The 24,452-nt window shown below is 40.0% G+C and overlaps 1 protein-coding gene across 1 annotated transcript in view; it reads left to right on the top strand.

Moving 5' to 3' along the window:
• The window catches only part of PCCA (propionyl-CoA carboxylase subunit alpha), a 393,662-nt gene that overhangs the window by 292,897 nt on the left and 76,313 nt on the right, over window positions 1-24,452 (top strand). Inside the window, exon 20 of the mRNA XM_054012780.1 lies at window positions 16,686-16,784. Within this exon, the coding sequence (XP_053868755.1) occupies window positions 16,686-16,784 (99 nt within the window). The remainder of the gene's footprint in view (window positions 1-16,685; window positions 16,785-24,452) is intronic.

Raw genomic sequence — 24,452 nt, forward strand, 5'->3', positions numbered from 1 at the left:
TGTGGTTATTGTGTAATGTTAGTCATTATACAGAACAAATAGGTGTAGGTGGTAGAAAATCAATAAAATAGCACCCTGCACATTAGCTGCAACACTATGGCTGCAAATTCTTCATCAGGAAGAATCTGTAGGGGGAAAAGGAAACAAAAAAGCTAGATCAAAAGCAATGTGGGGAATTAATGTGGAGAAGATGAAAGGGAAACAGGCAAACAATAGAGTAGATGTAAGTGGAGGATTAAATAAAGCAGAAGCAATCATTTTTTGTGTGGGACAGATGAAAAGACATTGAGAATAATTGTTACAGGAGGGCAAGTAGTGGCATCAAGTTGAAAATGACGTGTATTTAATGGCCATATGAAAGTCAGGACTTGTCCACGATTTGCGCTATCATTCATTTTCCCCAGAGTAGCTTCCTAATAGCTCTCTTAGTAAAGTGTACCACCTTCACTGTGACACTCATAAAAGCCTATTTAGCTCTATCAGAAGTTAAAATATCAAGAAAGCGTCATTCAGCATTAAATAGTTAGTGGTAACTATTTTATTTTAAATATATGGGGCCAGATCCTCAATTGATGTATATAGGCATAATTCTATTTGACTTCTGCCAATTTGTATGTGCAGTGTTAGGTTAACTAGTCTGTTTAAAGATGTTTTTACAGAAATAGCAGTCATGTTGCTACAATTTCCAATATTTAGTATTTGTTTTAGTAAGTGGGAATTTGCCGCGATGCAGAATAAACCAGAGCTGCTATTAGGCAAAATAGTGTCTTCATTTTCAAAAAGTACTAAACATTGTTACTGATCAGTTAGAGCGAGATTGAGCCTTTGCACCAAAGCCCCGAATAAGAGGTGGCACAAAGCTACACCATCTTAGTAGGAGCCCTTGGAAGGAATTGAGACTCTCAGGTCTGGTCTATACTACCCGCCTGAATCGGCGGGTAGAAATCGACCTCTCGGGGATCGATTTATCGCGTCCCATCGGGACGCGACAATCGATCCCCGAATCGGCGCTCTAACTCCACCAGCAGAGGTGGTGGTAAGCGCCGCCGACAAAAAGCGGCAGAAGTCGATTTTGCCGCCGTCCTCACAACAGGGTAAGTCGGCTGCAATATGTCGAATTCAGCTACGCTATTCACGTAGCTGAATTTGCGTATCTTAAATCGACTCCCCGCTGTAGTGTAGATGTACCCTCAGGAATTGTTTTTCTCTGGTTCCCCTTGCTCCAGTGGAGAAGTAATTTATGCAGTTCTTTACAGGGTGCAGCTTATTCTCCATCCCCATTTCATCAGTGTTTAGGCTCAGTCCACTTGCTTATAGGTGGGAGCAGCAGCCCTGCAAAACCTGCTTAGTGCTTACACCAGTCCTTATCACATAAGGAGATCAAGAGGAACCATATTTCCTTGCATCACTGCATTGGGACCAGTGATGATCTGACCCTTTGAGATGCAAAACAAGCTGTCATTAAACAGTGACAAATTCTGCTTTCATGCAACATGTATTCAAATCTGGCAGAAATATTACATCTTACAGTATGAGAACTCTTACATTCAAATCTGCCAGGCTTGTTTCCAGAAGTGGCTACTTTAGGGAAAGCAGGATCTCCAGAATCTGCCTGCTCTGATGGGAGCAACCCATTCAGTTGGGATGGGGAGTGAAGAATTGAATGTGTTCCCTCCATATGTTAATAGTACTGTATTCCTCTAGGAGGTGGAAGGCCATTTTTTCTCTGTTTATTTTTTTTCCCCTCCTTTCCTCTACTTTTGAACATCGTCCCCATCATCTGAAACAAGGACCTGAGTCTGCATGTTAGACTGCTGAGTGCAGCAGATGAAGAGATAAAAGCAAACATAGGATTTTGGAAGAAAGTGTTTCACTTCTGAGAGACCACTGTTATTTTCTTTGGGAGAATCACCCCTCCCCCTCCATTTTTAAAGTTCTGTGTGTTTTTTGTTTCTCCCCTTTCTACTGTGAGTACTGTGGTTTCAAGACTTAGCCCTTTCCTGTTAAATACACTTCACCATGTCTCTAAGGCCTGGTCCACACTAACCCCCCCACTTCGAACTAAGATACGCAACTTCAGCTACGTGAATAACGTAGCTGAAGTCGAAGTACCTTAGTTCGAACTTACCGCAGGTCCAGACGCGACAGGCAGGCTCCCCCGTCGACTCCACGTACTCCTCTTGCGGAGCAGGAGTACCGGCGTCGATGGCGAGCACTTCCGGGATCGATTTATCGCGTCCAGACAAGATGCGATAAATCGATCCCAGAAGATCGATTGCTTACCGCCAGACCCGGAGGTAAGTATAGACCTACCCTATATGAGATCAGTCCCTCAGTCACATCCATATCTCATGATGTCCCTGAAAGTGTCCAAAAATGACAAACTATTCTGTGACAAGTGACAAGTCAATTTTGTGTTTTCTGGGAAGTCTGTAATGACTCTGAAAATGAAACTTTATTTCCTTTAAAATCCTAGAAGTTGAGATGGAATAGTCCTGTTAGGTCATCTAGTCCATGTATCTGCCAATATAAAAAAGTTTTCTATAGTATATTTTCTGTTTTTTAATCCAATCTAGTTTTACATGTCCCTAACTTCTCTACCTTTGGGAAGTTATTCCATGGCCTAATACATGAATGTCATATTGATCAGGAGACACAGATGAATGATATACAGGGATTTGGCGCAGCCTGCTACTTTATTAACACTGGGGGCAATATGCCACCTCCCCCTTGGTCTCCTGTATACCATACATTTAACTAGGTCCACTGGAGGATCCAGGGCTACCTGCCATATAACCTATAACTCAGAGTGGACCCTCCTTAGCCTACCCTTAGCACTTAGCTCACTTCTGAACCCTCTCTCTCGCCCTCTCCTGCCCATGAGGGAAGTAGAGGATAACAACTGTCTGTGAACAGTTCAAATCTCTCATCTCCCAGAGGGTCTAACAGTGAAAGCCCAGTCCCCTTTTACTCTAGCCCTGCATTTTCAGGCATGCATTCTGCCTGTGTGTGTGTGTGTGTGTGTGTGTCTCTGTATCTCTCTGTTTTTTTTTTTTTTTTATGGGCCATCTATTGCACTGCTGGTCCAATCAATATCTCCACGTAGGGATAGAGGGTGGCACTCATTCATAAGGGAAGCTATTTGTACATGTGTCAAGCAGTTTTTCACAGTAGTCTAAATTTACTTTTTCTTAATTTCATTTTATTATTCCTAGTTGTAGTCCCAAAAATAATTCCTCTAAAAGCCTTAGTAGATTGTTGGTGATTGCTTCCCCCACCCCTCAAACTATTTGTTTGTTAGTCGAACTCTGTGATTGCCTAATAGTTACTACACAGTGGTATCAAAGATTTAGTTTTCCTCTATACTAAGAATAGCCGGTCTGGGATTTCCAGTATCCCTTTGTGATTACTGTAGATAAATTATGACCTTTCAATGTAGACCCCAGTTAACTTTTTAAAATGTTCTTCATAAATCAGTGCAACCAGTCCCTGATGATTTTTGGTGCTCTTCTCTGCACTGTCTTCAGTTTGTCATCTCTTTCCAGTAATGTGCAGCCCAGAACTGAATGCAGTTTGCAGACTCTGTTGCTCTAAAGCTTTATAGGTCTTGATTCCTCTGCTTATAACATGTTTTAAATTTAAACCCATGAGTGCAGACCCATTGACATTAGTGATTTGCTGGATTGGTATGTAGAGAGGGACTGTTGCTTCCCTGCTCAGTGATGTGATGCTATTTCATATACAGCCTGACATTATATTGGCCTTTTTTGCTGCTGTATTGAATTTCAAACTAATTTCTGATTTGCTGACTTTTATTGATTTTCTGCCCATTTTTCTAATCTCTTTGTCTTGTGAAAGGAAGATTTAAGAGAAGCACAAAAGTAGTACTAGTGTCTCTTTAGTTATTAGTTTTCACACACACCCCTTCTTTCCTCCCCACCCCCTTTTATTACTGTCCCTTCTTCCTCTTCAGTACTATATTACTTTTCCCACTGATATATTTGTAAAAGCCTTTTGGGTTATCATAATTTTCTGGATTTTTTCTGCTTCACTTACATAACTATCTCTTTCTTTTCCTCTAGTGGTTTGCATCACTACCTTACCATTTTAGATACAGTTTATTGCTAACCTTATGTTTCTGAGCAGCCAGGGCTTTGTCAAGCCGGGCCTTAGAAATCTCTAAGGATGGAGATTGCACCACTTCCCTAGGTGACCCATTCCAGTGCTTCACCACCCTCCTAGAGAAATAGTTTTTCCTACTATCCAACCTAGACCTCCTCCACTGCAACTTGAGGCCATTGCTCCTTGTTCTTTCATCTGCCACCACTGAGAACAGCCTAGCTCCATCCTCTTTGGAACTCCCCCTTCAGGTAGTTGAAGGCTGCTGTCAATCCCCCTTCACTCTTCTGCAGACTAAATAAGCCCGGTTCCCCTTGCCTTTCGTCATAGTCCTAGACTCTGTCATTGTAAGAACACAGGATCTAAGAGATGTCCAAATCACTCATGTCCTGAGAGGAGCCGATGATTGCTGGACTGACCAACACCTGGTGAGGTCAGTCATGTCCATCAGGATTGCACCGAAACATAGAAAGCAATCAAAATCTCACAGATGGCAATACAACGTCCAAAGAGTTCAATCCTCAGTGTACCAAGAGAACTTCCAAACACTCCTCAGTGAAAAACTGGTCATATGGAAATGACAATATAAGTGTTGAAGAAGACTGGGAAGCCCTAAAACAGACCATCCATGAGGTTTGCGAGGAATCCATTGGCCTTGCTACCTGCCGCCATCAGGACTGGTTTGACAACAACAACACTGAGATTACAGCCCTTTTGGACCAGAAGAGAAAAGCTTTCTGCGACTGGGAAAACCAACCTCTATCCAGTCAGAAGCAGAGCTCTTTCCATCAGCTCAAAGCTGAAGTTCAAAGGAGGATCAGAGAACTCAAAAACGAATGGTGGGAAAACAAAGCAAAAGAAATCCAAACATTCGCTGACAGACGTGATATGCGGAGTTACTTTGTGAGACAAAGACCCTGTACAGACCAAGCTCATGTGGCCTCCTCACACCTCTGAAATCCGAAGATGGTAGTACTCTTCTGAAAGGTAATGAATCCATCAAAGAGCACTGGAAGGAACAGTACCAAAAGCTTCTAAATCAAGAATCAACTGTGATTGACGACACGATCAACTCCATCCCTCAACTCCCAGTCTGGGAAACTCTTGCCAACCCACCAACACCTGAGGAGGTCTGCAAAGCAAGTAAACAAATGAAGTACAATAAAGCACCAGGCCCTGATGGCATACCAGCTGAAGTACGAAAGTGGGGGGAGAAACACTGACTAACAAGCTTCACTTGCTGTTCCTCAAAATCTGGAGCACCGAAGAAATCCTTGCTGACTTACTTAATACTAACATCATCACCATTTTCAAAAAGGGAGTTGGCCCTTGTTTTGTTTTGTTTCCCTTATGGAAAGTCATTTTAGGGCAAAAGCTGCCTCTTTGTCTGTGGTGGGTCACTGGCAGTGGAGATGGTGGGGATCTGTTGTGCAAATGGGAGCAAGAGTTGGGGAGGTTGTTCGGGCGTTTAGCACCCCTTGTGTAGAGCTCTGCTTGAAAGAGGCTCACAGCTCCAATGGGGAGAGGCCAGAGGACCCACTACTATGCAGATCCACCAGTCTTTGACTCCTCCTCTAAGGAATCTGCATATTTGCTGTGGCTACGATTTCAGCCCTCTAGGCTAGAGTAGTCTTTGTGGAGTGACTCTGTAGGCTCTCTGCCTCCTAGGTGACATGGTTTCTCCCCTGCACAGTTGGCCGAAACTCAGCTGGGTTACGTGGGCTGGGCATTGGCTCAGGATTTGTGCCTTTGTGCTTAAATGAAGTGTTAGGAGAAAGTAGGAAAAAATGTTAGTATCTCTGGGGACTAAGAGAGGTTTAAAAGTAAAAAAATATTAGCATTCATAGTTAAAGTTTCCATTATTTTCCCATCATTGGAGTTTTACTGGAATCTTGTGGCTCCTGTGGAAAATCTAAAACCAGTCTTGATTCTAGGGTAGGAGGGGTTATTGGTTATTTCTTTTGAGTTTTAAAAAAGTGAACAACACAAGAACCTATTTTTTAACCACTCAAATATAAGTAATGATAATGGTGTTACTGAGAGATCCCAAAGCAAACCAGCATTATTTAGAGACAGGTCTAAGGTAGCTCTATATAAGTATTCTTTAGGAAATAAACTTCTGTTTTCATGGCAATAGAAACAATAAAAAATGAATGCATTTGCATTTAAGAGACCCACACAATTTTATGTTGTTTAAACAAGCAAGGATAATATTTGTGGTGTGTTCCTACCTTAGATTTTGGTGACTTAGATGTAGATAGAGTATGTTGTTGTACTGCAGCCTATACAAATTTAACAGTCTTTTCTTTAATTCTGGAGGGTGCCTCCAGAATTCCTAATTGTTGCAGTAAACATGTCTTTCTGACTTCATTTTATGGAATGCATGTTTTATTTAGTGAACTGTAAGACTCATTCCATTGTTGTTCACAACCATTATAAAGACCTGCATCTTTGATTTGCAAAAAAAAGTTTTGAATATTTATAGGTGATTAAAATAGAGAGGTTGTTTAGCAGGTGCTGACTTCAATTTATAGTTACAATATTGCTGTTGTATCATGAGGTTTCTCTGGTGAGAGAATTAAACAAAAATAATTTCAAAGGATGTAGGTAATCTGCCTCTAATGCCAAAGTATTTCAGGGTGTGCACTTTACTTTTTCCCCTACATTTGCGTAGATCGGAAAACTGAATGTTCCAAACAACTTGTGGAAACTTTTCCACATCAACTTTAATGTACTAAAAATGCAATTAAATGTGTTCAGCTAAATACATAAAAAGGGCTAGAATTAATTAATGTGGGAAATATTTTTTTTTTAAAATACTGTTGATTTGTTTTTAGCTGATACATTTAACATGGCAAATTTGAAATTAACCCTGGTAAAAAATCAGTGGCACCTAATTAAACTTACTGAGGATACCAAAACTCACAGAATTCATACAGCATTTATTTGCACAAGACATCTCTGTTTCTATCAATGAGTGCATGGTAAACAATGCAAAGCCATTATATGCTCAAATAAATAGGAATAAATGTAAAAATTTATTGTTTGTTTCCACATAATGAGTCATCTCCTGTGGTATCCATCTTGTTTCAAAACTGGAGCCATTTCCAAACTTTTTAATCTCCATTCCTTTTGTGAGAATAGCACTAATAGCTTCCCCCCTCCTTACGTCTCCTTGTTGCATTAGCTTTTCCTCCTCTCCTTAACTCCTATACCTTAGGCTGAACTATCTTATGTGGCTGAATTCGTCTCACCTCTGTCTATTGTTGAAGCCTCTAGAGTCATTGAGATTCTCCTTCTCTTGCCTGTCTTTATTTTAAAGCCTGACTCAGGCTGTTTCTACAATGAGAATAAACTTACTATTACTCTGAATGCTTTCACACAGTCTCTACTTTCTAAAAGTCATGTTGGTGAGAAATCTGTATTTGTTTCAAGCCAAGAGTGCTCAGGACAAAAACAGTTGTGAAGTGTGTGTGTGTGTGTGTGTGTGTTGGGGGGGGGGTAAAGTTCACACTACCAAAAGTGTGGTGTAATGTAGATGTTCTCCTCTCACTTACTGTTGCTCTTTGCAGACCTGCAGTTAAAATACCTGCTTCACTTTTAGCGTATGAGCTTGTGTTTTAAAAGTTAGCATGCTCATAAAAAGCCACAATAAAGAGCCTCCTGGTTACATTTTCCTTTATCTATTCTCTTCTCTTGCCTAAATCTTAAAGAGTGAGCCAGTTGCTTTTTACATCTGGAAGTAGAAAAGAAAAGACCTCCAAGGGCCACTTCACTCTGATAACTGGTACAGCTGGTAAAAAGTTGTTTTTACTCAGGTTGGTTAATGCGGAGTACAGATGTGTTCACTATGTTTTTTTGGATGAGAGGCATAAGTTAGAGCCGAAGTGGCCAATGACAAATTAGGAGGGAGTTAAGAAAGAACCTGCTTTAATTCTATAATGTATTTACAAGCTACAGCACAGCAGATTTAGATAGAAGGCTTTTCCTGACATTTAAACTATAAGCACAGTAGGACAATGGAATAAAACGCCTAGGGAAGTCATGGAATCTCCTTCACGAGTGGTTTTCAGAAAGAGGCTGGATATAGCCACCTGTCTTGGGTGGTTTAGACACAACAAATCCTGCATCTTGGGAGAGGGTTAGACTAGATGACCTTTGCAGTGCCTTCTAACCCTATAGTTCTATGATTCTGTGATTCCACAGTTACCTTGAAACCCAAGGGCCAGCTCCAATTCAGTCTCGGTATGAGAGGTGATAACTGAGGGCATGTCTACACTACAAAATTAAGTTGACTTACAGTTACCGCAGTATTTACTGGGTTTTTTTCATGTACACACACACTACCCTTCTTCTGTTGGTGGGCTACTGGGAGCCCAACTGCCACCTGGGCTATCAGCTCCACTCCCTGCAGAGAACCCAGCCCTAGTGGGAGCCCAGCAGCCGCCCAGGCTCTGGGCACAAAGCTCTGCATCCAGAGCCTGGACGCGCTTGGGCCCAGTGTGGGGCCTGGAGCCTAGACAGTATCTGGGCTCACAGCTGGAGCTCCCCAGCCGCCCTCGGGTGACAGTCACAGCTCTTTAGCCGGGTGTGGCATTCACAGCAGGGACCCTACCAGCCTTTCTTGTCAATTTCACAGCTCCAGCGCAGAATGTAAGTAGAGCAGTGTCGATGTAAGTAAAGCAGTGTCTACACAGACACTGCGTCGCCCTAACTACACTGACATAAGCCCTATGCCTCCCCTGGAGACATTTACATCAACTGGAGCAAGGCTGTAGTGTAGACACTGACATAATTAGATCGACATAAGCTGCTGTCTGTCTTAGGGTACTTCTACACTGCAGTTGGGAATGAGCTTCCCAGCTCAGATAGACAAACTTGTGCTAGCAGGACTCGAGCTAGCTTGCTAACGATAGCCGTGTGTAGGGTGACCAGGTGTCCCGATTTTTGGGTCTTCTTCTTATATAGGCTCCTATTACCCCCCACCCCCATCCCGATTTTTCACACTTGCTGTCTGGTCACCCTAGCCGTGTGGATGCTGCAGCTCAGGCGCTCAGGCTCACCCAACGCCCCGAGTCTGAGCTCAGGTGGCTAGCCTGAATCTCAGCCAAAGCTGCAACGTCCACACCACTATTTTTAGCGCACTAGCCAGAGCCCCACTAGCATAATAGCTCAGTGGTTTGAGCATTGTCCTGCTAAACCCAGGGTTGTGAGTTCAATCCTTGAGGGGGCCACCTAGGGATTGGGGGCAAAATCAGTACTTGGTCCTGCTAGTGAAGGCAGGGGGCTGGACTCGATGATCTTTCAGGGTCCCTTCCAGTTCTATGAGATAGGTATATCTCCATATATTTTATTTATTTTTATTTTTACCTGGGTTGGGAGTCTGGCCCCAGCAGTATAGACCTACCTTTAGGTACTACTGCAGCCTTGTGTCCTGTTATGTCATCTGAGGTCAGTAGGATTGGAACTACTAAGTGAAATCAGTACCTAAGGGTCCAGTAAACCTAGTTTTTTGTCAATACAAAGTGTTCAAATCAAAAGTATTGTTCTGTCAGTCCTTTTCTTTATAATGTACTAATTTAATGAGAAGTAGCATTGCTCCCAGTGCAGTGTAATGGGAAAAATCATTGAAACTAGTGGCTGATTATGTCCAAAATGACCACCTAGGTGATGTATAGCAGAGGTTTTCAACCTTTTTCTTTCTGAGGCCCCTCCTGCCCCCCAACATGTTATAAAAACTCCACGGCCCACCTGTGCCACAACAATTGGTTTTCTGCATATAAAATCCAGGGCTGGCATTATGGGGTAGCAAGCAGGGCAATTGCCTGGGGCCCCACGCCACAGGGCCCCCTGTGAAGCTAAGTTGCTCAGGCTTTGGCTTCAGCCCCGGATGGCAGGGCTCAGGGACCTGGGTTTCAGCCCAGTGCGGAGGGGCTTTGGCTTTCTGCCCTGGGCCTCAGCGAGTCTAACGCTGGCCCTGCTCGCCGTCCCCCTGGTTATGAACCACTGCTCTATAGTGTCTTGTGTTGTTATACTTGAAAGTTGTATCCAAGGAACACTTTTCTTTCTCATTAGCTATTTTGAAGCCTGCTGATCTTGTTGGATCTATGCACCAAGTTCTAGATGTATGAAATAAAACGTTTCTGATCTATTGGGGAACTGTTGTCAGTGCTCAGCAGTTTGCTGTAGCACAGTATTTAGCTTAGACTAGACACAGAAGCTCATCAAGTACATAATTCTCATCTTGAAAAGAAGGCCATTTCCAAATAAATCCAGATATTTTTTCCCCATGAAGTAGTGGTGTGTGTGTGGGTGTGTGTACTTTTTAATTTTTCACATATCCTCTCTCCCAGTAGGTATCCATGCAGCGAGACCTCTCCCTAACATCATTTAGTGAAGCCGAGGCTCTGCTCAAAACTCTGTCACTTGGTGACTATCCCCAATGCACTATCCACAAGCTGAGGAAAGACAGAAAACGGTGCACTTTGGCCACACCCCTATGCATAGCCTGAAGGGAGCGACATATGAGTTAACAACACCAGTTCTGTACTCTGGGGACTCCGTGCTAGGATAAACCCTAGCAGGGCAGCGCTGAGTAGTTTCTGTGCTCTTTGTGCTGCCAGGGTGGTGCAAACGGGATGTAGCCGGGAAGAGAATCCGGCTATCTTTTTCTGTTCTGTAATGATCCTATGAAAACACGAACCATGCTTCCCAAACCCACTGTACGTGATCGGGCTAAAGGCACAATGGCTGTTACAAAATATTATCCTTATAAACGTCAATTTCTCAACAACTAATTTCTTTAACTCTTTGCATTAGTGTGGCTTTGAGCTATGTGGATGCAGTTATCTTACAAATATAAGCTATTTTCTCACTAACGACTCTACAAGAAAATCTGAAGCCGCCGAACAACAAAGCATTTGCCATAGTAAAATTCATTTGGAGGATATAGTGTCTCTGTTAGGCTTTTCTAAGGGGACTTTTACCCTAGTAAATGCCAAAAGTAGGGTCTTGCTGATCAGAGTGATAAATGCCATCACTTTTCTCTCTCTTTGTTTTGCTTTTTATTCCATTGCCACCGAGCTGAAGAGTTGATATTCATTACCATCTTTCCCCATTACCTCCTAGACTGGCATACTCCCATTTCCAAAGTGAGATATACCAAGCCTCTACTGACAATTTACATGAATCTGCTACCTTACAGAAAAGAAATCTAATATGGAGCTGACTGTGTGTGTGTTTGAGTTATTGGGGAGGAAAATGATCTTGCAGTTATAGGCTGTCCATTCTATAAATGTGCTAAAATGCTTTGAAAATCTGAAAGAAAGGTAAAAGGCTGCCTTGATGACACTTAGAGCAAATGAATTTCTCTCCTGCAGTCATGCACTGAATAAATCGCTTGATCTGGTTTGGTACAAAAGGGCAGGATCTATAAATAGTTAACTGAGCTTTCTTCAGGACAAGTGATGTATAGGCTGGAACTCTCTCTTGGGGTCTTTTTTAGAAGTAAGTGCAAATATGAACAAAAGAAAAGTTTGTAAAAAGGGATTCTTCTAATGAGATTGAAACCTCACACATTTTAACTTCTTTTTTTTTGAGAGTACAGGAACAACCACTTCAAAGGTATTTAATGCTGACCTTGCATTTGTTTGAAAAAAAGAAAGGGGGAGGGGAGCAGATTTCTGTTAAACTGATGTGAATATACTTTTGTCAATAGATGCACACAGATAATCTCACCTTATCACTGACTAGTTAATTTGTATCAAGGATGTTCCTATCATATATGCTTTAGTGTGTCCAGCTTTTATTTGAAAGCCACTGCTAGCCGGCTTAATGTGAGCTGTCCCCTTTCGTTGCCTTTCCCAATTTGCCCTTGCTTTGTGCTGCGCTCTACTGTTCCCCAAAGGCCCTGCCTGTCCTGTTTGCTCTTTCATTCACCTTTTCTGCAGCTCCTCTTAGATATATTTATTTTAAATCATTGCTGGGATTGTGTTGAGTGATCTTCTGGATCTAGCCTAAATAAGGCTGTAAGTTATACTCTGGCATGAATACATCCACCAAAATGTCTTGTCGGTAGTGAGTATGGTAAATAAGACTCTTCAGAAATACTACAAAGAGGCATCTGTTTTCATGATCTTTCCAGCGTCAGTTATTTCTAAGGAGGAAAGGTTATTTTCCAATTGAACCTAAGCAGCTGAAAGTCTTGAGTCCAAACCCTCTTCTTTCTCTCACTTTGTCTTACAGTCAAACCAACCAAACAAATGATCTTGCACATTCAAAACCTGCCATGTGCCCGGTCGTTGGAGTTTCCTGGTTGGTGGTTGTAGCCTCGTTAGCCCAGGACAAAAATTAAACAAAAGATTAATGCTGCAAAATTTGCTCATCTGTTTACTACTTAGTGTCTATAAATCACTCAACTGTACTGTTGTCCTAGTGCAGGGGTAGGCAACCTATGGCACACGTGCCGAAGGTGGCACACGAGCTGATTTTCAGTGGCACTCTCACTGCCCGGGTCCTGGCCACTGGTCCGGGGGGCTCTGCATTTTAATTTAATTTTAAATGAAGCTTCTTAAACATTTTAAAAACCTTATTTACTTTACATACAACAATAGTTTAGTTATATATTCTAGACTTATAAAAGAGACCTTCTAAAAACGTTAAAATGTATTACTGGCACACGAAACCTTAAATTAGAATGAATAAATGAAGACTCGGCACACCACTTCTGAAAGGTTGCCAACCCTTGTCCTAGTGAGTCATCCTGTAGTGTCTGAATGGCCGCTGCCTAGAGAGAGATATCTTCAAATCTCAACAAGCTACTGACGCTGATTTCTGTTTAAAACAACAGCATGGACAGGCTTGGCAGAATTCGATTTTTATATATATATATATATATATATATATATATAATTTTGATGGATATGTTTATTTTTAAGCTTGTTTTTTATATTTATTTACATTTTTCACTGTTGTGTGAAATGGCTTTGAAACATTTCAATTTTATCTGTTAATTTTCACAGTTTCAGGAAATTATGGGGAAGTCAGATATTGGGGGGATCAAATAATTTATTGACAGTAGATATTGAGGTTCAAAAAGTTGACGCTATCTAATGGTTAAAACAGAAATTGTCACCATCACATGTCAAAATATACAAATAAATATCCTTAAATCAAACTCTAATAAGTTCTCAAGCACTATTTTTCTTACTTTGCCTTTTGATTATCATCGATGGAAATATTTTTTCACTGGTTTGTATGTACAGTGAAATTGATGTTTAGTGACATTTACTGATTAAAAATCGAATCCTTCCATGCATAATTATAGAGGTTTGTGACATTCCTACTGAGTCAGACCGTTCTCTGACCATTATATTTGGCTTTCTGCTTCCATCCCATTAGCTAGCTTGGCTTTTGGACTTGCGGTTCTGCTCTTACTTTACTTGGCTCATTTCTGGAAGGGACAGTCTCATTACTTAAACAAGTAAGAGTCTAATTAATCCCACAAATAACTGTTTTTTCTTTGTTTTTGGCTTGTATAGAAGCTTCTTGCTACATAGCGCAATTAACCTGCTTCCTGCAAGGCCACTCTGCTCTTATCCTCAAACCTTGCCTCATTTTTCCTATGGTGTGATATATTTTCCCCTCCCTGCCCTGCCACTTTAAGCATTAGGGCTTTTGCTGTCTCTGCCACCTTTGCAAAATTTTCTCTGGACTCTCTTTGGTACAAACTGCATATTCGATTCCCTCATTTGGTCCTACATGTCTTGCTGAATGGTGAATATATGGTAGAAGCAATGCATTGCCTGCATTTTCCACACAATCCACAATAAATGCTGCAGTGTTTGAACCATGCTTCACTAATCAAACCTGCTCCTCCAGAGCCTCCGACTTGCATCATGGTCACCCTCACAGTGCATTCTGCCCCATTTCCTGGATGCTAACTTCATCTGAATCACAGATGACTAGACTTGTATGTATTCTTGTGAGGGCTCAGAGTCTGGTAACTTGCCAGTATGACACTTTTTTAAAAATATCTTTTTACAGTGATAGAGGGACTAATAATGAAATTGGTTGCAGAGTTGACGTGTTTGAATGGCACCTTTCACCTTTGATTAGTACTTAGATGTCAGCTGTAGCTTCTACCAGACTATATGTAAATCTTGCAGAAGTACAGCCCCAGAGTGCAGTCTCAGTTGCTTGTTGGCCAGTATTCTGATCTGCTCTGGCAGCTGCTCCTTTGTTTTCTTGTTCCTGAGAAACATTGCAAGTTTATTAATTATTATTATTTATTTACCATAAATTATTATTATTTATTTACCATAAAGCCAAGGAGCCCTAGTCATATACCAGAACTCCATCGTGTTAGGCACTGTACAAACACAGAACAAAAGATGGTCCCTGCCCCCAGAGATCTTACAATCTGTATATAAGATAAGACACAACAGATGGCTACCAACAGACGGGGAAGTACAAGGAAAGAATGAGACCGTACTGGTCAGCATGATAGAGAGTAGTCTCAGCACACCAGCAGCTTAGTTGTTGCCAAGTTCTTTGTATGCATCACATCAAAAGAGAATTTTTTGAGGAAGGATTTGAAGGTGGTGATTGTTTTAGTACAACTGATTTTTTCTTAGAAGTGTTCTTAATTATGTCATCAGAGAAGGATTGGCTTTTCTATCAACTTTAGTTTTTGACTGATAGCTGTCCTTCCAGAGTGTGAAGACAGGGCACCAGGCTTGTTCTGCTCTTAGTGGAGTCTCTTTCACAAGTTGATACTATTCTCAGCAGAGATAATATTTGCCAATTTACTTTTATTGACACTGGGACAGATTCACTGGTATGCTCCGGCTGCTTTGTGCTGCTCCTGTGATGCAAAGCAGCTGTAAACCTGGTTTAACTTAAGCCAGGTTGATGGCTGTTTTGTATCACTGGAACAGCGCAAAGCAGCTGGATCATGCCAGCTGATCTAGCCTTTTGGTGAACCATTATAAATTACTTGTTTTATTCATGATCTCTATACATGACTGTATTTGAAGTCAAAACCTGTAGGAATATTCAGTGTATCATATCCATTAAAGAAAACTTTTATATTCTAAAATAAGCATCTGTGGAATTAGAGGTTTCTTGGGCTAAAGGTTTTTCAAGGTAAAATGAAATTATGCATATTAGCCATATATGTTTGGTTATATGGAACTCCTTTAGATACAATATAATCACTTGCGTCTGATGAAGTGGGCATTCACCCACGAAAGCTTATGTTCCAATACTTCTGTTAGTCTTAAAGGTGCAACAGGACCCTCTGTTGCTTTTTAATATAATTTTTGCTGCCTTACCCTATTGTCAAATATATTAAATGAAATTATTAAATGTTAAAATTTAAAAAGGCTAATTTTTAGATGTCTTTACTATGTTACCAAAGAAGGGCACAGCACTTATTGTAAATACAGTTTTGCTGAAGCGGTGTTTTCTTCCAGTTTACTGAGATAATTTCAGTGGCATGAAATATAAGGGATTTTGATAAACTTGATGTTATTGTGTGTGATTTATTGATTGGACATATTCTGGGGCTTTTGAGGGTATGACTGGATGCAAGATAACAAAATTATTGTTTTCCTTTTATTTAAAATATAATGTATAGTTGAGATCATTTGTACTTACCTTTGCCTTGCATAAATAGCATTTTACATGTTCAAAGCACTCTACAAACGTTAATCAATATAATATTATTGTATAAATGGTATTTTTACTTCCTTTTTATTAAACTCTACTGTTATTAAACTCTGAGGTCCTTGTAGCATAATACAACATTCAGCAGTTTGTGGTAATTTTTTTTTAACAGGGGCTGATAGCCCAATTAGAGTGAATGTAAGAGAGCACAGTCAACATTATTCCTGTTACTAACTTTGTTTCATAACTCAGCTTGTTTGTCCTTATGTAGAAAAATTCTCCTATTAAAAAAACGTGGTGATGATTTTTTTCCCTTAAGTCTTTCAGGATAACCACAGTGGAATGTAAGTGTGAAATCAGCCCTCTGATTAGAAGTAGATTGAGGGAAAACATGACAGAACTTGCAAAGTTTGACTGGACTTTGAGATGTAACACCAAAGAATTAATTACTGCTTCATATTAATCAAGATAACAATGCAAAACCCTTCATTAAGAGCACAGGGAAAGTTCTTCCTTGGTCCTTGGAGAGGATATTATATGCAAGCCCTGTGGTGTGGGTTGCAAAGTGTCACTGGAATTTATATGCATTACTTGTCTAATTGCAGTAAATGTAGCATGTCCAGATAGATTTAAAAGTTGGATGGGTGTTCGTTACTTGCTGGAAATCACTTGAAACCTCACTACTCAGAGGCAGCTGTTCACAGGTCCTTCACCTCTCCCCAGAGATGCCTAGAAGACTCTGTTGTTGGACCCTGTCTTTTATGGCAGAAGCAGTAAACATGACAGGTTGTTTGGGAGCCATCTGTTTTAAAATGGTTTCTGCTTGGTATGCAGCAATGAACTTGAGATCAGTGTTCTGTCCGTCTTCATGGTAACAGTCTTGTTTGGTGTCACAACAGGTGGAAGTTGATGGGATGAAACTAAATGTGACCAGTGAGTGGAACCTGGCTTCACCCTTATCGTCTGTCACCATTGATGGCACTCAGAGGACTATACAGGTAAATTCACTGACACATTATTTGTGGAACTGAAATGACTGCACCCCTTCAGATCTAAAAGCGCTATATATCTGTATGGATACTAAATTTGTGCTCTAATACATTTGTTAGTCTCTAAGGTGCCTGTTCTTTTTGCGGATACAGACTAACACGGCTGCTACTCTGAAACAGAAAAATACTATGTTGTTCTAACATAGTCTTTCTCCCTCCATTTAACAAGCCCAGAGCTTTATTGAGATCGATTTCTAGAAAAAATATTTGAGAAGATGACATGTCAGAATATTCTTTATATTAGAGACAATATCACACCTTTCAAATATCTCACATTTCAAGGGATCTCACTCATTTTAGTCTGAGATTTACCTATGTTTCTCTCAATTGTAGAGTCTCCTCACTTCTATTGTTGAAATAAGAAATATATATTTATTAAAGGAACAAATCTGAAATCATTCCAGCATGAATAATTTTGTGTGTCCCTCATTTGAGTCTTTCCAGATTGAAAGGCAAGGACCGCATCTTTCCTGAATTGTTGTTTTTTATTAATGTATATCCGTTTCTTGCTTTAAAGAAGAAGAAGAAAAAAGTAACACCCTCACTCCCACAAAACTAAAGAATAGTTCATGAATTGCATCAAATTCTAAAGTATCCCAGTGAAAGTGTTTAAAAAAAAAAATTGCATTGCCATTTTGTGTTAACTGTGTTTCAGTTTTCCTCAGGGTAAGGTGGTTCAGAATTTGCATAGGCTATGTCTGCACTACCACTTATGTCAGTATAACTTATGTTGCTCAGGGCTGTGAAAAGCCACCTACCTGAGCGACATAAATTATGCCAACCTAAGCATCAGCGTAGACAGCACGAGAGCTTCTACCGACGACATAGCTACTGCCACTCGTGGGTTGATTAATTAAGTAGTGGTTAATTAAACAGTGGTTCTCAACCAGTGGTACTCGTACCCGTGGGGGTACGCAGAGGGCTTCCAGCGGGTACATCAACTCATCTAGATATTTGCTTACTTTTATAACAGGCTACATACAAAGCATTAGTAGAGAAGTCAGTACAAACTAAAATTTCATACAATGATTTTATACTGCTCTATATACTATACACTGAAATGGAAGTACAATATTTATATTCCAGTTGATTTATTTTATAATTATATGGCAAAAATGAGAAAGCTAGCGATTTTCAGTAATAGTGTGGCTGTGACACTTCTGTATATTTATGTCTGATTTTGTAAGCAAGTACTTCTCAAGTGAGGTGAAAGTTGTGGTTACGCAAGACAACTCAGCCTCCTGAAAGGGGTACAGTAGTCTGGAAAGGTTGAGAGCCACTCCACTAGAGAGCGTACAGTGGCACAGCTGCATGGGTGCAGCTGCGCCACTGTAAGCTCTCTTGTGTAGCCAGAGTCCCATTTACTAAATAGTCATTTTATTAAAAAGATCAGGGTGTCTGCACACCCTACAAGTTATAGGAAACCGATTAAGATTCTGAAACCCTGGAATTACTTGAAAAATAATATACATTTATAAGTGATTCAGCATTTTTAAAAAATTACTGCTGAACATGTACATTTGTTTTTCATTTTTGTTCATGTGTGGCGAATGCCACACCGATGACCTTTTCCATGTGACTGAATTTGAACGACTTCAGCTTTGAGCAACCGAAACAGTTGTATATCTTAAGGATGGTACAAGTAGGAAATGAGTGACATTCTCACTGTATGTCCAGGCAAATGTATACAATGGGTCTTTCTAGCACATCTATAGTCTTTTGGGACTATTCAAAGTTTTCTTGCAGGGTCGGTGTGGCTGGACACCATCCTCAACTTTTACTTACATGCTCCACTCTCAGAATTTACCTGCTTCTATCTAAAGACAATCTTTAGGTTTAGATTTAAAGCCTGCTCACTTTATTAATATTCAACAAGAAGCAATACGTATTTATAAACATATAAGAGATGTTCAGAAGAAACCCAACATATTTGGTGTGCATACATGCATGTTTTCAGATGAGTTTCCATCAAAACTATTGGGAAGTGCATAAGGATATATTACAGCAGTATACAGCATTAGGAAGCTTTTATTGTTGCTAATAGTAGGTAGTTTGATTATATACCAAACGTGTGATATTTGACTTGCATCTTCATTTAATTCCCAAAGCACAGAATGTTGCCATAGCTGGACACGTTTACTGCTAGGAGGATGAGCATGCTAATGGGGTCCTTGAACTGCTGGAATACAGTTGTCATATGCAATGTATGCAGGGGTCATTCCAGCTGCTGTACAACAAATATTTTGGAGTGTGTGTTATACAACAAGAAGTGTAAAAACCATAGTTATTGTTTCTCTTTGAGAGATCTGTAAACCTCTGTTTTTTGTTCAGAAATCCTGTAGCTTGAAAAGTTATGAATGCTGTGATTGTTTATATATGTAAAATTATGGTTACAATGTGATTAGTCCTTGATATCTGCTCATTGGAATCCAAATTGGATTTTTTTGTTATGTTTCTCTAGACTTGTTCCTCTGCAAGGACCAAATTAGACTAGCGTGTTTCTATGGGTCTATTTGGCCCCAAGAGCATTTGATCCCTGAGTCTTAGTGTATCTTCCTTCAGCAAATCTTTGCCCTAGAGCCATTTAAGCAACTAACATAAATGAATCGAATAATTCCAGCTGTGCTTTATTAGTTTTCAGGCATTCTAATTGCTCTTCATAGTTGGTTTCATTCATCTAAATTTGTTTAACCAGTATATTCTTTGTGAACATTACATTTCTTTGAAGATTGATTTATGTACGTAGAGCTTGATCCTGAAAGGTGCTGAGTGCTCTGATCCCAATCCAGCAAAGCCCTTAAGCACGTAAGAAGTAAAGAAGAAAATGATTTTCAAATATTTTGTTTTAAAATGTATTTATGCAAATTGTAGTCTAGATATTCAAATTGTTGCATATCTGTCACCTGCTTAAAATAAGTAATTAGACATGAGTCTATTTTCATTCATCTGTTAAAGAATCTTGGCTCAAAATGTGTAAATAAAGGAAGTACCGGTCTAAGCAAGGAGTAGATCAGTGACATGGAAAAATGGGTGGGTACCAGAAAATACCATGATCCTGCAAAGTTGAAATCAGTGGGTTCCTGTTCTTAAAATTAACTGTGTGCTCAAGTGCTTTGTTGGATAGGAGCCAGAGTACTAAGCACCTTGCTGACAAAATCTCAAAAATAAAATATTGCTGAGAGTTCAGTGACTGCCCCCAACCATAGATTCTTTTATTGAAGTGGTATCTCAAAACAGTTTTGCTTATTATAGATTATGTATTATATGGGTTTCAGACCCTAAATACAGGAACTGCAAAACAGGTTTGTTTGTTTGTTTAAGCAGTAGATGAGTTTGGAAAGATTTAGTGAGTGAGGTGCATGAAGACTGATTGATGTCTTCCAGTAATACACAGCTACTGTACACTGTTACTTTCATTTTGAAATGGTTGCAGGGTCATTTTTACTATTGTCTCTATGAAAGAGAAATATTGCGTATGCTCCCACTTCTTTTTCGTAGATGAGAGAGCAGGCCTGGCTTTTCTCAGAGCTTATAGGATCGCTCTATGTTTTCACATTTACTCTGTAAGCCCGCAATCATCACAGCCAAAGGAGCTCATCAGTGTTACTCCAGACATGAGGAGAGGGGTTGCTACTGAGTAACTGATTTTCATTGCCTCAATTGTCACCTGTTCTTGGCAATTGAAGCAAATACAAGAGATCTCTCAAATACCTCATTTAAAAAAAACAAAAACAAAAAACCAAACACGACAACCCCCCTCTCCACTCTTCCCTCTCCCATCCCCCAAAAGAAAAAACGTATCTGTGAGTTTTGCTGAAGTATGCGGTATTGTATTTCAGGCTTCCTTCTTTTTTTAAAACTCTTAATCTCTGTTGTGTGTCATTCTCTGTGTTGTCCCTCATTATTTCCCTACCTCCAATTGTGCAAGCAGAGTGGCGGTTCAGCAATTCCTCTTCCTCCACTGCAGTCCTAGCTCTGAAACCTGATTTTATGACTGAATAAAACAAAAGTTTTCTCTACTTCTCTTCATTGAGAGACAAAAACTTCTTCCAAGGCTTTGCTTCCTGTACCAGGCCACCCACTAAGTTCTTTCCCTCCCCGTGCTTCCCCTTCCCAGTCATGGAGGAGCAGGCTAGGGTTGGGTATTTGACCAGTTCAAAAATAATTGGTCAATTGACCAGTCAAATATTGTCAAATGTTTTAAAGCACTAATTTATAAGAACAGTAACAAAAAAGAGTAAGACTTTATGGTCTCGTATAGGCTTACCCTTAGATACTTATACCTAATTACAAAAAAACGGAGTTATTTTCATTCAGAAAAATGCAAAACACCATTAAATGATTTTCTCAAATATGAGACTAATTATTTTTAGGTTGGCCTTTAAATATGGACATTATTCATAAAATGAATGAAATTAAAAATAAAACATACATAGCATCCATAAAACCAAAAAATCATTTTAAAAATCACTTATGCTAGATAGGCAGCAGGCCAACTCTACAAGCCGTTTTATGGCTGTGCATCTTTATTGTTTATGTTGGGGGCGGAATTTTAATGACTGTGAGCCCTCCTCTCCCTCTCCCACTCTCTTCTGAGTTTATTTTTGTATGATTGTCTAGTCAGTTTAGGTTGTAAGCTTTTCAGTGCCAGCCATGACTGTGTCTTTTAAGTTGTTTTAATATGCTTTGTAAATGGCATGACATAGAAATAAAGATATACATACATACAATGTATGTTCTAGAAGATTCCAGCCAATCAACATGCTCAACTTTCAATTAATTGACCTTTTTCCCAACAGGTGGTGTTATCATGCAGTTAAAGTGAGTGATCAAGATATTTCAGTAGGTTTGCTAACAGGTGGCACCATGATGCAATCAAAAAGGCGGTTCTCTTGCCTACATCATGACATTCTTGCTGGAATATTTAACAATATTTGACCATGTTCAAATAACAGGTGTCAAGTTACATTATTTGACCCATTGATTGACCAGCTTGCAAAGCCTAGAGCAGGCTAAACAGGGCAAACCAAGGACGATGTGCTCCATCTGTGAAAAATTCCTCTCAGGAGCCACATAAAGGGAGCTCAGACAGGATAATTTCCAGGCTGAGCAAAGAGAAAGAGCTCAGAGAATGGACAGATTGCTTGGGCCTCTTCATTTCTCTCTCTGCCCCTGTACATCAATAAAGACTTTTCCAGAGACAGCTCCAAAAGGACAAGTGTCAATGTTCCTTTTGGCTCTCTCCAAAATGGACCAACAATGACTCTTCAGGACTAAGGCTAAAATTCCACTCCCCAACACCCAAACTTCATTGTCTTTTCCACCATCAAAGGTGGTCTCATCCCAGGTTCTTAAGTGGGCAGTTGAGTCACATAGCAAAGACGTCTGGCATTCTTTCAGAAGTGCCATCATTGGGGTTGAGCAACTAACAAATATCTGAAGACAAGAGAAAATCTTTCACCAAAACTAGAATTTGGCATCCCATTTCATTTTGTCTTTAAAGAGATCTTTAGAGAGGAGTGAAAAATTCTTGGTAAAGGCTTAATTAGCAAATCTGGAAACTCTGCAGGGTTCTAGAATACAGATACTCTTCGAGCTCCCTAAAATTGATGCCACGGTGACATCCCAGTCAAAACCTGCTGAAGGGGATTTCTTCTCAACAGACCCTACAGACAGGAAGAGAGAAGCCACCCTTAAAGAGAGTCTGAAGCCTCCTCAGCATGCTTTAGAGTCTGTATGTAAATAGTTTCACTGCATATATATATATAATAGCAGTAATCAAGTAGGTGCTCTAGAAAACACCTGAATTATCTGCTTCAGTTTGTTAGATAATTGGTTCCTCTGAGCTGGTGAAAGTTTTTTGTTTTTTTTCCCCATGCAATAAAATTGATGCTATCTCATCGTTTGCAAGTGGGTGGTCTGAGAAGGGACTGAGACTTCCTTTGTTTCTAAGAGCAAAGGGGAAAGGGAAGTAATTTAATAACCAAATATTAAATATTGGCTTGGATTAATCTCTTTTCTTGTGATGGTGCTCATCACTGTGGCATCGGGTAAAAAAATGGGAGCATAATCAGATTCTGCTATTATAGCTGTGCTGACATTTCTCATGGAGTCTACCAGAGTTGCTAAAGTTACTTTTTAAAAAGTTAGTCTTGGATATGCATATGGGCAGCAAGAAAGACAAACCTGTAATTTCTGATACAGAGACTGAAAAAGTACCGGATATCTTTCATCACCATGTCAGAGGTCTCTAGCCATAAGGCTACCTTAGCAATGGCAGAGAGGTCTCCAGAGGTCATGACTGATCTAATAATGGGTCAGGAGCTAGTTTGCAATCACTCTATCTTATGGCTGACTCAACTTCCATGTTGATGATATGGATGGATTGTGTGGTAGGGAGGGAGCTGGGGAATCTAAATTACTAAAGACCATAAGATTATAAATCACTGTTGCCTTATAAATGACCATCTTGACCAAGAAGGAATTAAGGACACCAAACATCCTGTACTCTTAATATGTTAAGAAAAGGAAGGGCCATTCCTCTCTTCCTTCTAGGAAGAGTTAATTACTCTGCTCATCCAGTCCCTATGGAGTTGGTTTGCCTTTTTAATGAGCTAAGACTCCTGCAATAAGTTCACATCTGCAGTCACCTTTTTCAATTTAGCTCTCAGCTTCTTCAACTTAATGGGGCTGACAAAAGCCTTTACTATCAAAGGTTAATTTAAAAGTATTAGCTATCACAATACCATAGCATCATAATTTTCTCCAGAGGAGTTACAAATCCTAGTGACTCAGAATACTTTGTATGAATGGTTGTAAGGAAGAAGTTCACACTCAAGCACCAAAAGAATATGTATACTCAAGCATTACATTCAACTAGTTGATGGGCATCATAATCATAAGAGAACTTCTCCCCTGACACATACATCCTCCGGTGTGAGAATGGGTTCTTTTGAACAGAGAGCAGAAATAAAGATACCACAATGAAGTAAAATGCAATATGGTAATGTGGGAGAAAGAAGGGGGACAGCTAAGATGGATAAAGAATCATTTAAGAGGGTTTGTGTTCAGCCCCAACTGGGGCCGTGATGATGATGATCATGAGGTGTAGGATTGCTTAGTGGTGTACTGTCTGCACTGCATGATAGTTTAAAAATACAAGGCATCCCAGCATATGAAAATTTGTGATAGGGTTTCCAAAACTTGTTAACCAACTATTCTATTAGGCAGTGTTGGTCCCAGGATATTAGAGACAAGGTGGGTGAGGTGTAGAAGAGCTCTGGGGAAGCTTGAAAGCTTCTCTCACTTTCAGAAGTTGGTCCAGTAAAAGATAGTATCTCACCCATCTTGTCTCTTTAACTATTCTATTGGGATTTAACATAATAGCATGATTTAGAGAAAACAAAACTGAAAAGGTCATGAGGAGGGCTAACAACATTTTATCAGGAACATGCACAAGACCCAATAGCTAATCAAGAAGACATTGCTAAACTGTTTAACCAAACGAGTAAAAATTGACTAATTAATTATGTGCACTATTTATGGGCATTATGTTAACTACCATAACCAGTTCATTAGGGACTATTGAAAAGGGGAAATTTACCTAATATTACGAAT

The sequence above is a fragment of the Malaclemys terrapin genome, chromosome 1 (assembly GCF_027887155.1).
Source record: "Malaclemys terrapin pileata isolate rMalTer1 chromosome 1, rMalTer1.hap1, whole genome shotgun sequence".
NCBI lineage: Eukaryota > Metazoa > Chordata > Testudines > Emydidae > Malaclemys > Malaclemys terrapin.